The 13,254-nt window shown below is 43.4% G+C and overlaps 1 protein-coding gene across 1 annotated transcript in view; it reads right to left on the bottom strand.

Moving 5' to 3' along the window:
• adgrv1 (adhesion G protein-coupled receptor V1) overlaps positions 1-13,254 on the bottom strand; it is a 981,490-nt gene that overhangs the window by 740,289 nt on the left and 227,947 nt on the right. The window contains exons 29-31 of the mRNA XM_072516264.1: positions 11,391-11,606; positions 10,279-10,494; positions 4,732-4,976 (exon numbers count right to left, since the gene is read on the bottom strand). Of these exons, the coding sequence (XP_072372365.1) occupies positions 4,732-4,976; positions 10,279-10,494; positions 11,391-11,606 (677 nt within the window). The remainder of the gene's footprint in view (positions 1-4,731; positions 4,977-10,278; positions 10,495-11,390; positions 11,607-13,254) is intronic.

Genomic DNA, 13,254 nt, shown 5'->3' with positions numbered 1-13,254 from the left:
AAGCGGGCAGCACAATCAAAGACCCCTCCCACCCGGCCTACTCACTCTTCCAACTTCTCCCATTGGGCAGGAGGTACAAAAGTCTGAGAACGCACACAAACAGACTCAAAAACAGCTTCTTCCCCATTGTTACCAGACTCCTAAATGACCCTCTTGTGAACTGACCTGATTAGCACTACACCCCTGTATGCTTCACCCATTGCTGGCGTTATCTAGTTACACTGTGTACCTTGTGTTGCCCTATTATGTATTTTCTTTTATTTCCTTTTGTGTACATTGTGTACCTTGTGTTGCCCTATTATGTATTTTCTTTTATTTCCTTTTCTTCTCATGTACTTAATGATCTGTTGAGCTGCTCGCAGAAAAATACTTTTCACTGTACCTTGGTACACGTGACAATAAACAAAATCCAATCTACCAAGAAGGTCACATGGAAGGAAAGGGGTAAGAGGTGGATCAGGGAGGCACAAGCCTCTGAGGCAAAGAATGCAGTGATTTTCCTAGTGGGGTCAGACGAGCACTTTTACACTTAGCTTGGAGGGTTCACAGAACTGTACTCAGCAGACAAGCAGCGTATTCAATCTCAGTCCTGATTTATGTCTTGTACAGGCTTTGGGGAATCACAAGGTAAATTACTCTCCACAGAATTCCCAGTCTCTGACCTGCTCTTGTAGCCAGAGCATTTAAATGGTTGGTCCACTTCAGTTTCTGATCAATGGCACCCAGGGTTCAGTGATCGTGATGGCAATGAATGTCAAGGAGAGATGGAAGAACTCTCTCTTATTGGAGATGGTCATTGCCTGGCACTTGTGTGGCATGAATGAGGAGAGATTGATGAAACTGAGCTTGTTGAGAGGTGATCTCATTGAAACTTGCAAAATTCTTACAGGGTGTAACAAGGTGGATGTAGATAGGAAGTTTTCCTTGTCTAATGAATCTAGGACCCAAGGACATAATCTCAGAATAAGACATAGGCCATTTAAGACTAAGATGAGGGGGCATTTCTTCCTCATAGAATTCTCTACATGAGAGGCTGTGGAAACTCAATTATTGAGCATGATCAAGACCAAAATCAATAGATTTCTGGAGACTAATGGCATCAAGGGATATGAGGATAGCACGTGAAAGGGACACAAAGGTAGACGATCGGCCATGATCTAATTGAATGGTGGAGCAGGCTCGATGGGTTGAATGACCTACTCCTGTTCCTATGTTACGTCTAGGACACTAACCTGAGGAAATGCAGAGATCTGGACGGACAGTGATGATTGACCTCCAATAATCACAACCATCTTCCTTTGTGCTAGATACAAATCCAATCAGTGGGGGATTTCCTCCCCGATTCACATTGACTTCGGTTTTGCCAAGGCTTCTTGATGCCACATTTGGTCAAGTGTTGCCTTAATGTCAAGAGCAGTCACTCTCACCTCAAGTTCACCTCTTTTGGCTGTGTTTGCATCATGGCTATGATGACCTCAGGAGTTGAATGGTCCTTGCAGAGCCCAAACCAAGCGCCAGTGAGCAGGTTATTGCTGAGAAATCTCACTTGATAGAACTGTCGCCGTCACCTTCCATTACTTTTCTAATGATCCATAGGAGACTGATGGGTGGTAATTGGCCCGGCTGGATTTGACCTGCAATTTTTGTGAGTACAAGACATATCTGGGAAATTTTCCACATTGTCAGGTAGATGCCAGTGCAGTAGCTGCACTGGAACAGCTTGGTTAGGGGTGCAGCTGGTTCTGGAGCACATGCCGGAATGTTGTCAAGGCCCAAACCCTTTGCAGTATCCTCATGACATTTCTTGATATTGTGTGGAGTGCATGGAATTGGCTGAAGATTGGTAATGGGGGTATGTCAGGCCATGAAGTTACAGAGTGTGGTTGAATACAATTCTGCTGCTGCTGATGGCCCCACAGCACCTCATGGATGCCCAGTATTGAGTTGCTATGTATGTTTGAAATCTATCCCTGGGCTGGATTTCGGCCCCATGTTGGAGAGTCGGAATTTGCCAGCAGACCTGGAAGAATTCAGGAATCTGGCACAGGAAGGATGCGACCAGCTGAACCCGATAATGTGGCGGAAATCTCATGAAATGTACGAAGTGGGTTTGATGATGGGTCACACGGCAGGGGAACTCTGAAGTCAGGACATCCATGTCATCTGAATCCCATGCAGGGGAAGATCTCACGTTTAATGGGCAGAAAGTCCTGTTTAAAAGCTGAAGTTCTACATGCAGCCTTTCTGAGGCAGGATTACAATTGAACTGGCCAGAATTGAAGATGTCTGAATATCAGAACCAAAAACTTTTGAAGGTCCAGATAGAAGAAATCTGTTTGTTTGTAAATGTTGTCGGTATCAACGGATTCAACTATATTTGGAGATGTCACAATCCACCCAGCGCATTGCACCTGTGGTTTAGCTCGCTGCGTGACTCCCTCCAGACCATTCAGGAAGACAGAAAGATTCTATTTCCAGCTGTAGGCTGTAAATGGCCATCATGAATGATCAAGGCCTGAACGCAGGTCACCGTGGAGGTGAGTGGCATGGGCACCATCCAACTGACTGGGTCCAGTGCCAACCAAGGATGAATAACCTTCTCCGCACTGCAAGCATAAGTTTGGGGATCTTGCTATCAAGAAGCAGGTGAAATGGGCAGGAAAGCAGGCACTTAATGGTCAAAGCCTGATCCAGGCAATGAAGTGTAAAGTGTCCCCCTCAGCAGCATTTATTGTTGCATTTGGCTACATATGTGCATGTAACTGGAATCTGCACCTTCCTCTGCATCTCACACAGATTTACTGAGCTTGTGAAGATTGGAAGAGCAGCTGGATGACATGATACCTCATGGGAGTAAGGGATTAGTTTCAGCATCAAAGGAAACCTTACTTTTCATCTGTTTGTGCCAACAGGAAAAAAAGGCCCACAACCCTAGGGAGAGATCCAAGACCAGGGGTGAAGTGCTGGAGGTACATCTACGTTAGAGGCAGAGCTGGAAGCCCTGGAGCTGGCAGGGGAGCTAGTCAGTCAGTCATATCTGATAAGAGTTTGGATTAATGGGCGTGGAGAGTGAGGAGGAACTTTGGTGGCGATGGCAGCCTGCGGCACAATGAGTGGCAGTGGCCCATAATATTATCACTGCTGTAATTGTATGCATGTTTCAATTGCAGGATCAACAGCTGCAGAGAGTCGTGACTAGTCCCTGCCTGTTACACCTCACATTGCTCCAGAGGACAATTGTCCGGACATCTATCAGAGCACAGCGTCACACCTGTCCCCTGCACTAGCATCAGCTGAGAGTTGATCACATGCCAGCTCAGGGTCACAATCTGGTGAGCATTGCACAGTCACGCAGATATAGATGAAGGAGACGGCGGCACATCGCAGACGGAGGACATTTGGAGAGCAGCCCCCTACCACACCCCGGCTGGTGAAAGGCCTCTGATGAGGGCTATACTCAACCTGTTAAAAAGTTGCAGAGTCAAACAGGGGAGAATCTGAGAGAGCTGTCTGAGACTATCAGCAGAACTGGTTAGGCAATGGAGTAGTTCACCCACATCCTGACCTCTCAGGTAAGTGTGCATATCGCTTATTCCATGGAGAGGGTGGAAACCATGATGGAGAGACAGGCTTCGGAGACCACACGGTGGATGCACCTGGTGTCAGCATGACCCTGTAGACCATTGATGGTGCAATGAGTCTGTGAGCTCAAAGCAGCAGTGGACCAGTGATAGGATCTCAGTTCCCCTGGACACCCCTCCAAGTGCACCTCAGTCAACGGGAAGCAGATGCAGCCCGACACACTTGAGGGCTTTTCAAGGTGCTCAGAGTTGTTAGGAGCTCTCCAGCTCCTCTGGCAGTGACCCAAACTCTTCCAGTGAGGACGAAAATACCTTTCTTGCTCTTATCTCTGTATGAAGTCTGAGTTTTCTCACTGGAAGGAAAATCAGAGTGACAATAACTCTAAACCATTTTCAAAAAGATACAAATGTTGGAGTAAAAAAATGCCATGAAACATATTGCATCCAGTGTCCTTCTGCTATTTTTCAAATATGAAAATTCACAACATCTGTTGATTGCCTTAAGAAATACAAGAACGAGATTTATCACCTGTTCACAGATAAAATTAATGACTTGCTTTGAATACATCTTCCTTTTAATGACTTGCTTTGAATACATCTTCATTTCAGTATTTTAACTAAATTTGTCATGTCTTCTCTAATTATTTTAGGCAGCAACAATAAATAAACCATAACTTAATTCACTAAAGCATGAAATAATTTAGAATTTATCAATACCTTTTGAAATATCGTAGCAAAACTGCAAAATAAAATTCAGAACTGGCCTCTTCAATCACCTCCAGTAGCTATCTTAGCTTATTCATAATTACCCAAACTGGATTTAATGCTTTTTGTGACTAATTAATAGGCACTTGAGTGTACAATCCAAAAGCTAGCTACAACGCAGCAGTGACATAGGATTCGGAGTTAATTGCCCATTTGTCATTAGAAACCTTAAGAAATGTTAATGATGAAACTTTACAAGCAACTTGAGGTCAGTGTGCAGAGAGCGCTTTAAATACATTTAAGGACACATGTGAGCGGTGTGATTGAGCGATTGAGCTACGTACACTCGCCACTGGCATTATTCTGAAAGAAATATGTACAAGCTGAACTACATCGCAAGACTTTACTGCAATTATTCATTTATTTAAAATCACTTTGTCTTTACCTCTTCAATTTCAGGGAAATCATCTGCCAGGAGTTCAACCTGCAGGGTTTGAATAGATTGTCCTGGAGTAAAAGTCACCTCACCCAAGGCCACTTGAAGATCACTGGTAATTTGCTGTTCATTCATTGTGGCAATCCACTGGACTGTGACAGCACCAAGTGTTCCAGCATTTCGAACAATTGACAGATTTATCTTTGTAGTATTAGATTCTGGCTCTTCAACAATAAATTCTGTCCTTTCAAAAACTACAGCAAAAAAAAATCATTAGGATTAACTTGAGTTTTGCATTCTTCACATCCAAACAAATTCCTCAAATTAACACAATATAAATACATTCAAAGTGTTGGAGAGCATTATACAAATTGAAATTTAGAATCATTCAGGGAGTTTGACAGTTATGAACCTTCAGGGAACATAGATGCTGCCTCAATAGTCTGACTGAGTCCTCTGGGAAGTACTCCAAATTGGCTGTGTTGTTTGCACTCTGCCTTCTGAAGCGGTAGGTCATATGCTCAAATCTCCATTTCAGGAACTGAGCGCACAATGATACATCTCAAGGGATTGCTGCGCTATTCAATGTGCTGTGTTTCAAATGAGTTGAAAATAGGTAGCATGCTGAGACCATGTGCCAGTGGCCCAAATCTCACCAGTAATTGGGCTTTGGACCCCTTCAACATATAGTCAGCGAACACTAGATCCCAACTGACTGTCATTTTTTCCAATGGAGTTGACTTTCTCACAAACGCACCGAACACAAAAAAGGCCCGCACCTCATTAAAATATTACCGTTGGGTCTTTTAGAAAATAGGTTATAGATTCTGCTCACACAAGGCTGGAGCTCACATAATATATAGTGTACACATTATTTTCTTCAATGTTTCATAGGAGCAGTACAGGAGGTTTTGTTTAACAAGTAGGCTGCCTGCTGACATGTGCAGCTTTTTGCAGAAGGACTTGCTGGCTGCTGGACAAGGGTCACGTTTTGCCAGTGGCTGTCAAAGTTCATTACAGCCCTTAACCAACTTTTTAGACAGGCAATATTACCCGAAAGGAGACCACATCTTCTAATCTGGAGTGCACAGCTGCATCAAACATACCACCAACTCCCATGGTGCCAGAGCAAACCAGGAACACCATGTTCTTGATAGGTCAGGTCGGTGGGTGGGAAGGGTCGGCTCATGAGGGGGTGGAGAATCGTATGTGTGTCCAGTGTGAGGCTTGGTCTGCGCGTTTAAGTAGTTACTCGGGAGTTAGAAGTGATTTTTTTCCTAATAACTCTTTCAGACTATCAGGGTAAAACTTGCAGAACCGTCCAAAACTAACGATTTAAATTGCTTCTTTCAGATGGTTCCCTGCCCAGCGGAAGTTCGCACTTCTGGACAATTGCCGGGCAAACCGTGCTGTGGAAACATCCTAGAGGGGTTCTGCGGTGCATCATTAGGGTACCCCCTAAATGTGACTTTGAGGAACCAGGAAGTTGTGGAGTTACAGCCCTGCAGGAGAGTATTTGGCCCTTTGTGTCCATGTCAGTTGTTTTGAAGAACAACTCGGATAGTGGGGCAGCACGCTGGTACAGTGGCTAGCACTGCTGCCTCACAGCACCAGGGTCCCGGGTTCAATTCCAGCATCGGGTCACTGTCTCTGTGGAGTTTGTACATTCTCCCGTGTCTGCGTAGGTTTCCTCCGGGTGCTCCAGTTTCCTCTCACAATCCAAAGATGTGCAGGTTAGATGGACTGGCCATGCTAAATTGCCCTTTAGTGTCCAAAAAGGTTGGTGGGTTACTGGTTATGGGGATCAGGTGGGGCCAAAGCCTCGTACATGTTCTCTTGTGTTTAAGTAGAGATTCAGTTGGTTGCACCATCGCCATTCAGTCACAAGGTTTCAGGTTCAAGCCCCACTGCAGGACTTGAGCTCAAAACTCAAGGTTGATACTCCAGGGCAGTACTGAGGGTGTACTGCACTGTTGGAATTCTGCCCTTCAGATGTGACACCAAACTGAGGCACCCATCTGCCTGCTCCGATGGATGTACAAGATCGCATGGTACAATTTTGAGGGTAGGGGAGTTATCTCTGGTGTCCTAGCCAACACGCATCCATTGATCAACATCAAAAAATAGATGATGTGGTCATTAAAACATTGCCATTTGTTGGAGTTTGCTGTCTGCAATTGGCTGCCACAGACCCTCATTGTGACACGAACCACACTTCAAAACGATTTCACTGGCTGTAAAGCGCTTTGAGGCAGCCTTTGGTTGTGAAAAGCACCGCATAAATGCAAGTCTCTTTTCCTTTTTTTAGATCATTCTTTTGACAGCTAATTGAATCCTCCTCCACCATAGTGAGGCAGTGCATTCCAGATCGTAACCACTTGCTACATAAAAAGTTTTTCCCTCATGCTGCTACTCATTCTCTTGCCATTCACCTTAAATCTGTGTCTTCTGGTTCTCAACCATTATGTCAATGGGAACAGCTTCTCCCTATTTACTCCATCCGGATTCTCATGCTTTTGAAACACCGCTAGCAAAATTCCATTCAATCACCTCTCCTCCAAGGAGAACAGCCCCAACTTCTTCAATCTATCCACGGAACCGAAGCCCCTCATCCTTGAAACCAAATATTTTCTGCACCATCTCTAAAACTTTCATATACTTCCTAAAGTGCAGTGCCCAGAATTGGACATGATATGCCAGCTGAGGCCAAATCAGTGTTTTATAAATTATTTTGTCCATATTTTTGTACTCTATAAGTCTCATATGCCTTATTAACCACTTTCTCAATCTGCCCTGTCACCTTCAACAATTTGTGTTCATGCACCCCCAGGTCCTTCTGCTCCTGAATCGTCTTTAGAATAGTATTCGTTGTTTTATATTGCCTCGTCATTTTTTCCCAGCAAGATTAAGAAAATCAGTGGTTCTACTGCTGATCCATGGGGAACACCACTGCCTTATCTTCCTCCAGTTTGAAAAATAACCATTCACTAGTACAGCAGATGAATTCAGTAGAATTTAGTAGACTGTGAAAATCTGAAATAAAGACAGAAAATGTTGGAAACACTTTGTAGGCAGCATTTATGGAAACAGAATGAATGTTTCAGGTTGATTATCCTTTACCAGAATTTAATGACAGCCCTGAAGAAAGGTCATCAATTTGAAGTGTTCACCCTGTTTCTATCCACAGATGTTCCCTGACCTGTCAAGTATTTCCAACATTTTGTTTCCATTCATTTGACCAATTTCATATCTATCAGCCCTCGTCTTTTTTTGTTCCATTAGAGAGCTAGAAGATTTGCAGCAGTGACTGGCTTCTCCCATGTCCAGGTCTACTAGTGCACCATGAGGCAATCCAGCAATTTGTATGAATAAGAAGGACTTCCATTCCATTGATATTAAACACAGAAGGAGAATCTAAATCTGTGCTACTTTTGCTGACAGGTGCCTTCATTCTACAACATTTATTCATTCCAACCTCTTCCAGATCCTTTGAGGATTATTGCACCCATCTAAGAACATAAGGACTAGGAGCAGGAGTAGGCCATCTGGCCCTTCGAGCCTGCTCGCCATTCAATTAGATCATGGCTAAGCTTTTGTGGACTCGGCTCCACTTTTCCACCCGAACACTGGAACCCTTTATTCCTTTATTCTTCAAAAAACTATCTATCTTTATCTTGAAAGCATGTAATGAAGGAGCCTCAACTGCTTCACTGGGCAGGGAATTCCATAGATTCACAACCCTTTGGGTGAAGAAGTTCCTCCTAAGCTCAGTCCTAAATCTACTTTCCCTTATTTTGAGGCTATGCCCCCTAGTTCTGCTTTCACCTGCCAGTGGAAACAACCTGCCCGCATCTATCCTATCTATTCCATTCAAAATTTTACATGTTTCGATAAGATTCCCCCTGCATCCTTCTAAATTCCAACGGGTATAGTCCCAGTCTACTCAACCTCCCCTCGTAATCCAACCCCCTCAGACCTGGAATTAACCTAGTGAATCTCCTCTGCACCCCCCCCCAGCACCAGTACGTCCTTTCTCAGGTAAGGAGACCAAAACTGAACACAATGCTCCAAGTGTGGCCTCACTAGGGACACCACTAGCTACTGATTGCCAACCAGAGAAACACCCATTAATCCCCACTCTTTGCTTTCTATTAATTAACCAATCCTCTATCCATGCTACTACGTTACCCATAATGCCATGCATCTTTATCTTGTGCAGCAACCTTTTGTGTGGCACCTTGTCAAAACCTTTCTGGAAATCTAGATAAACCACATCCATTAGCTCCCCGTAGTCTACCACACTGGTAATGTCCTCAAAAAATTACACTAAATTAGTTCGTCACGTCCTGCCCTTTATGAACCCATGCTGCATCTGTTCAATGGGACAATTTCCATCCAGATGCCTCGCTATTTCTTCCTTGATGATAGATTCCAGCATCTTCCCTACTACCGAAGTTAAGCTAACTGGCCTATAATTACCCGCTTTCTGATAACCTCCTTTTTTAAACAGTGGTGTCACATTTGCTAATTTCCAATCCGCCGGGACCACCCCAGAGTCTAGTGAATCTGTTATCTGTTAGCCAGATTAGCTGACGGCATCTTTTTTTTAATTTTTCCAATTAAGGGGCAATTTAGGATGGCTATTCCACCTACCCTGCACATCTTTGGGTTGTGGGGGTGAGACCCACGCAGACACGGGCAGAATATGCAAACTCCACACGGACAGTGACCCGGGCAGGAATCAAACCTGGGTCCTCGGCATCGTGAAGCAGCAGTGCTAACCACGGCGACACCGCTGCCTCATGATGCACTGGCTGAAGGCTCCTTCATACCCATAACGTATGAAATCTTACCACACAAAAGCAACACAGATACAATGGGGCCATACAGCATACCATTGGCATTTTGAAGCCTTGATGACTCTGCGGGCCCCCTATACGTAATACAAACAACGTAGGCTAAGTCGTCGTAGTTTTATCCATTCGACACACCTGAACATTTCTGCGTGCTCAGGTCTATGATGTTTTCGGACAACAGCACTTCAGCTACCAGTTCAATGTGGATTAACTGGCTTTCTGGCAACCACCATCATTGGTATTGGTTGAGAGGGAACATTATCCCATAATGATCAGTTTGGCTTAATTGTTAATGGTCACACCTTCTACATTCTTCTAATAAGCAGCCATTTGCACACATTTCACGCATGTTGATGGTGTCTAAATGTAAAGCCTGATGTATGAAAAATATGAGCTAACACAGGATTTCAATTATATAAATTTATATTGCCGTGCTGCACTGCAGAGTAGACATGATGAACTTTTAGCTTTAAGAGCCAATTTTAAGAAAGTATGCTAAAACTGGAAAATCATCATGAGGATCACACCCGCATTTGGATATTCATTCTTTTTATTCCATTCACGAATAAAGTCTTGTTGACCCATAATTGCAACTCTGTTACTCAATGGAATCCTAGTTATTGTTTATGGTTAGGTAAATTATCTGGTTGCTAACCATGCATTTCAACAACCAGCATTTGATTTCTGAACTTGATTTTACCAAATGATCCATAGGGGTCATCCGAAGCCTCAATCGTAATAGTTGCCTCTGTAATAGCTCCAAGCACAGCTCCCCCAGTGGTCTCATTAATAAGTTCAATGCGAAATGACTCTTCAAGTTCCGGAATTATGTCATTAAGGAGGTAAATTGGCACAGCTTTGCTCGTTTCTCCTTCTAGTAAGATAACATCAGAAGACGCTATACTGTAATCTTCACCTACAGAAATAATACAAAGAAAGTTCTACCAATAATTTTCTCTGATAAATTAGGTCTTAAAAAGATAAAATTACACTTCTCAAGGGACAATGCATATACGTATTTCATTCTCTCATAGCAGCGGTTTTGTGTATTCAAAATTTCCCAGAGTTGCTGTGTTTACAAAATTTCAGTTATTACTGGGCCAGTGGTTTAACAATTTGATTGTCTTCAGTACTCCCCACTTTATTCTCTTTCATCAATTGCATTCAATTTGTTGCTGCATTTCTCGGATCATTTACCTTCACCTCTTAGTACACCTCGTGATATTCTTTCAAATGAATATGCGTGCCATCAATTCTAATCTAAAACTGGCTGCAGACAGAAAAATTGTCAGTTTGATACTCATTATAATTTCTCCCTTACACCTCACTTTGAGGCATTATCTGGCCTCCAATCTCATCCCTTTACCTCCATTTCTTGAGAAAAGCAATTTCCATTTAAAAGGCATCGATAACATTTTTGAAGAAACATTCAAAAGACACAAATACACATTTGGAAAACATGCACTGAACCTCAGTTGAAGAGAAAGGTTTCTGAAAAAAGTGAGAGAGGTGGCGGGAACTTAAGGAGTAATGTGAATTCCAGAGAGCACATCCAAACGCTGCTATTGGAAGGGGCATATAAAAAGCCAGAGTGAGGACAGGACAACTGGCTGGTAACCATGGATGGTGAATTCCAGTTACAAAGTCTCTTACCATTGCTTACTATTTCCAGGAAGGCAATGTTCGATTTTATTTAGAACTCATAGCACTGCCCAAATCATATTACTACAATTTTCAAGTTAACATATGGTAAAGCACAGAAAAGTACTCCAACTCTTAAGTGCGGCATTAATGGGTTTAAATATCTCTTACCAACTCTTGCAGTCATTGACAAAGCTCGGAATTTTACAGAAACATCTGCAAATATGCCTCCAGTTCTAGTAACATTGATTATTGGTCCGATATAATTTTCAGAAACTCGCACCGCAGAAGTAGAAAGCTGTAGGGTCCCAAATGCATCATCGTTGGCATTGATTATCACATGAGCCATGATGTCATTCTTCGGTCCAAGGCGTGGAGAACCAGCAACTAAAAGATGGAGTTTCTGTTATCACAAGTGTGCATTCTATTACACTATTCCATGTGAAAACCCCCAAAATGTCAATAAACACAAGTTATTTTATCACTGTGTGTAAGCATCATGTATTAGCCATTCTTGTCTTCGATGTCTAGTGGCATATGAGGCCAACCATATCTTCCATTGATTTTTACATCCAGGTCGTGCTCTGAATTGTTCGGTACTGAAGACCAGATTTTACAGCACCTACCCCCACCACTGCCAGCCTCTTCTGGTATTTTACCAGCAGCAGAGTAGTTGTTGTGAAACCCACCCATCCTTAAGCCAATTGAAGCCCTTTAAGAGTCTAATCTTCATGGTGGATTGGCAGCAATCCCAGAGATAGCCACCATTCCAGGTAGTCACCTGGTTGGCCAGAAGCTCTCAAAAGGTGGGACTTGTTCCCAGGTAGGGGCAGAATCCGTGACCTCGGCCAATTAATAACCTGACAGCCATTAAATTGGGTCAAAGTTTCCCAATCCTGCAGAGGAGGGCTCACCAACCAACCTTTCAGCTCGGGGGTCAGGCTGTTGCCTCCATGAAACATTCCGGCCTATGACACTGTTTACAAGTTGTTAAAGTGTAAAGTCGCCATATTCCCAGGTGATTGTAGGCTGCTTTCCCCTTTATGGGGGACAGCTGACTGGTGGTGTTTAACCTGAGGATCACCACACCTGAGGTGAGGAGTAAGGTTAAGAAGGTGGGCCTGCTCAAATCTCAAACCACACCAGGATATTAAGTTGGATACAATGCAGTGAGCCATCACTTCACTTCCACTGGACACAAGTTTATCATAGAATTCACAATGCAGAAGGAGGCCATTCGGCCCATCGAGTCTGCACCGGCTCTTGGAAAGAGCACCCTACCCAAGGTCAACACCTCCACCCTATCCCCATAACCCAGTAACCCCACCCAACACTAAGGGCAATTTTGGACACTAAGGGCAATTTATCATGGCCAATCCACCTAACCTGCACATCTTCGGACTGTGGGAGGAAACCGCAGCACTCGGAGGAAACCCACGCACACACGGGGAGGATGTGCAGACTCCGCACAGACAGTGACCCAAGCCGGAATCGAACCTGGGACCCTGGAGCTGTGAAGCAATTGTGCTATCCACAATGCTACACTATCCACACTGCCCTGGATAGGAACCAATCAGAGCTCTGATCTATTTATTTGGTATTTAAGATATTAATCTTTGATAATATACCATTACAAAATAGGAAAATTGCTTAATAATAGGAATATTATTGTCCATTAGTGCAACTTTTGTAACCCCCATAAAATCCACAGAGAAGACCCGATTAATCGTGAGGCCTCTCTTTTCAGCAATATAACCACTCTTACTTCTTTCTCTGCCAACAAGTCATTTCTTAAACAGGAGGACAACATTTTTAAACTGCACTTTATACAAGAGGAATGTATTGAAAAGCTACATCAATTAGAAATCACCTTCAGCTTCTCAGGAAAAAAGTGGAAAACATTAGCATGTAGCCAGTGATCTAATGATTCAGATCTTTCCATTATTTTTTGTGATATGGGAGGAGCAGACACACTCCGAAGGTCTCTTAGAATTATATGTACCCTTACATATTTAATTCCTCAGGCATTCCATAG

Source organism: Scyliorhinus torazame, chromosome 9 (assembly GCF_047496885.1).
Source record: "Scyliorhinus torazame isolate Kashiwa2021f chromosome 9, sScyTor2.1, whole genome shotgun sequence".
In the NCBI taxonomy this organism is placed as follows: domain Eukaryota; kingdom Metazoa; phylum Chordata; class Chondrichthyes; order Carcharhiniformes; family Scyliorhinidae; genus Scyliorhinus; species Scyliorhinus torazame.
This window is presented reverse-complemented; position numbering and strand designations above follow the sequence as displayed.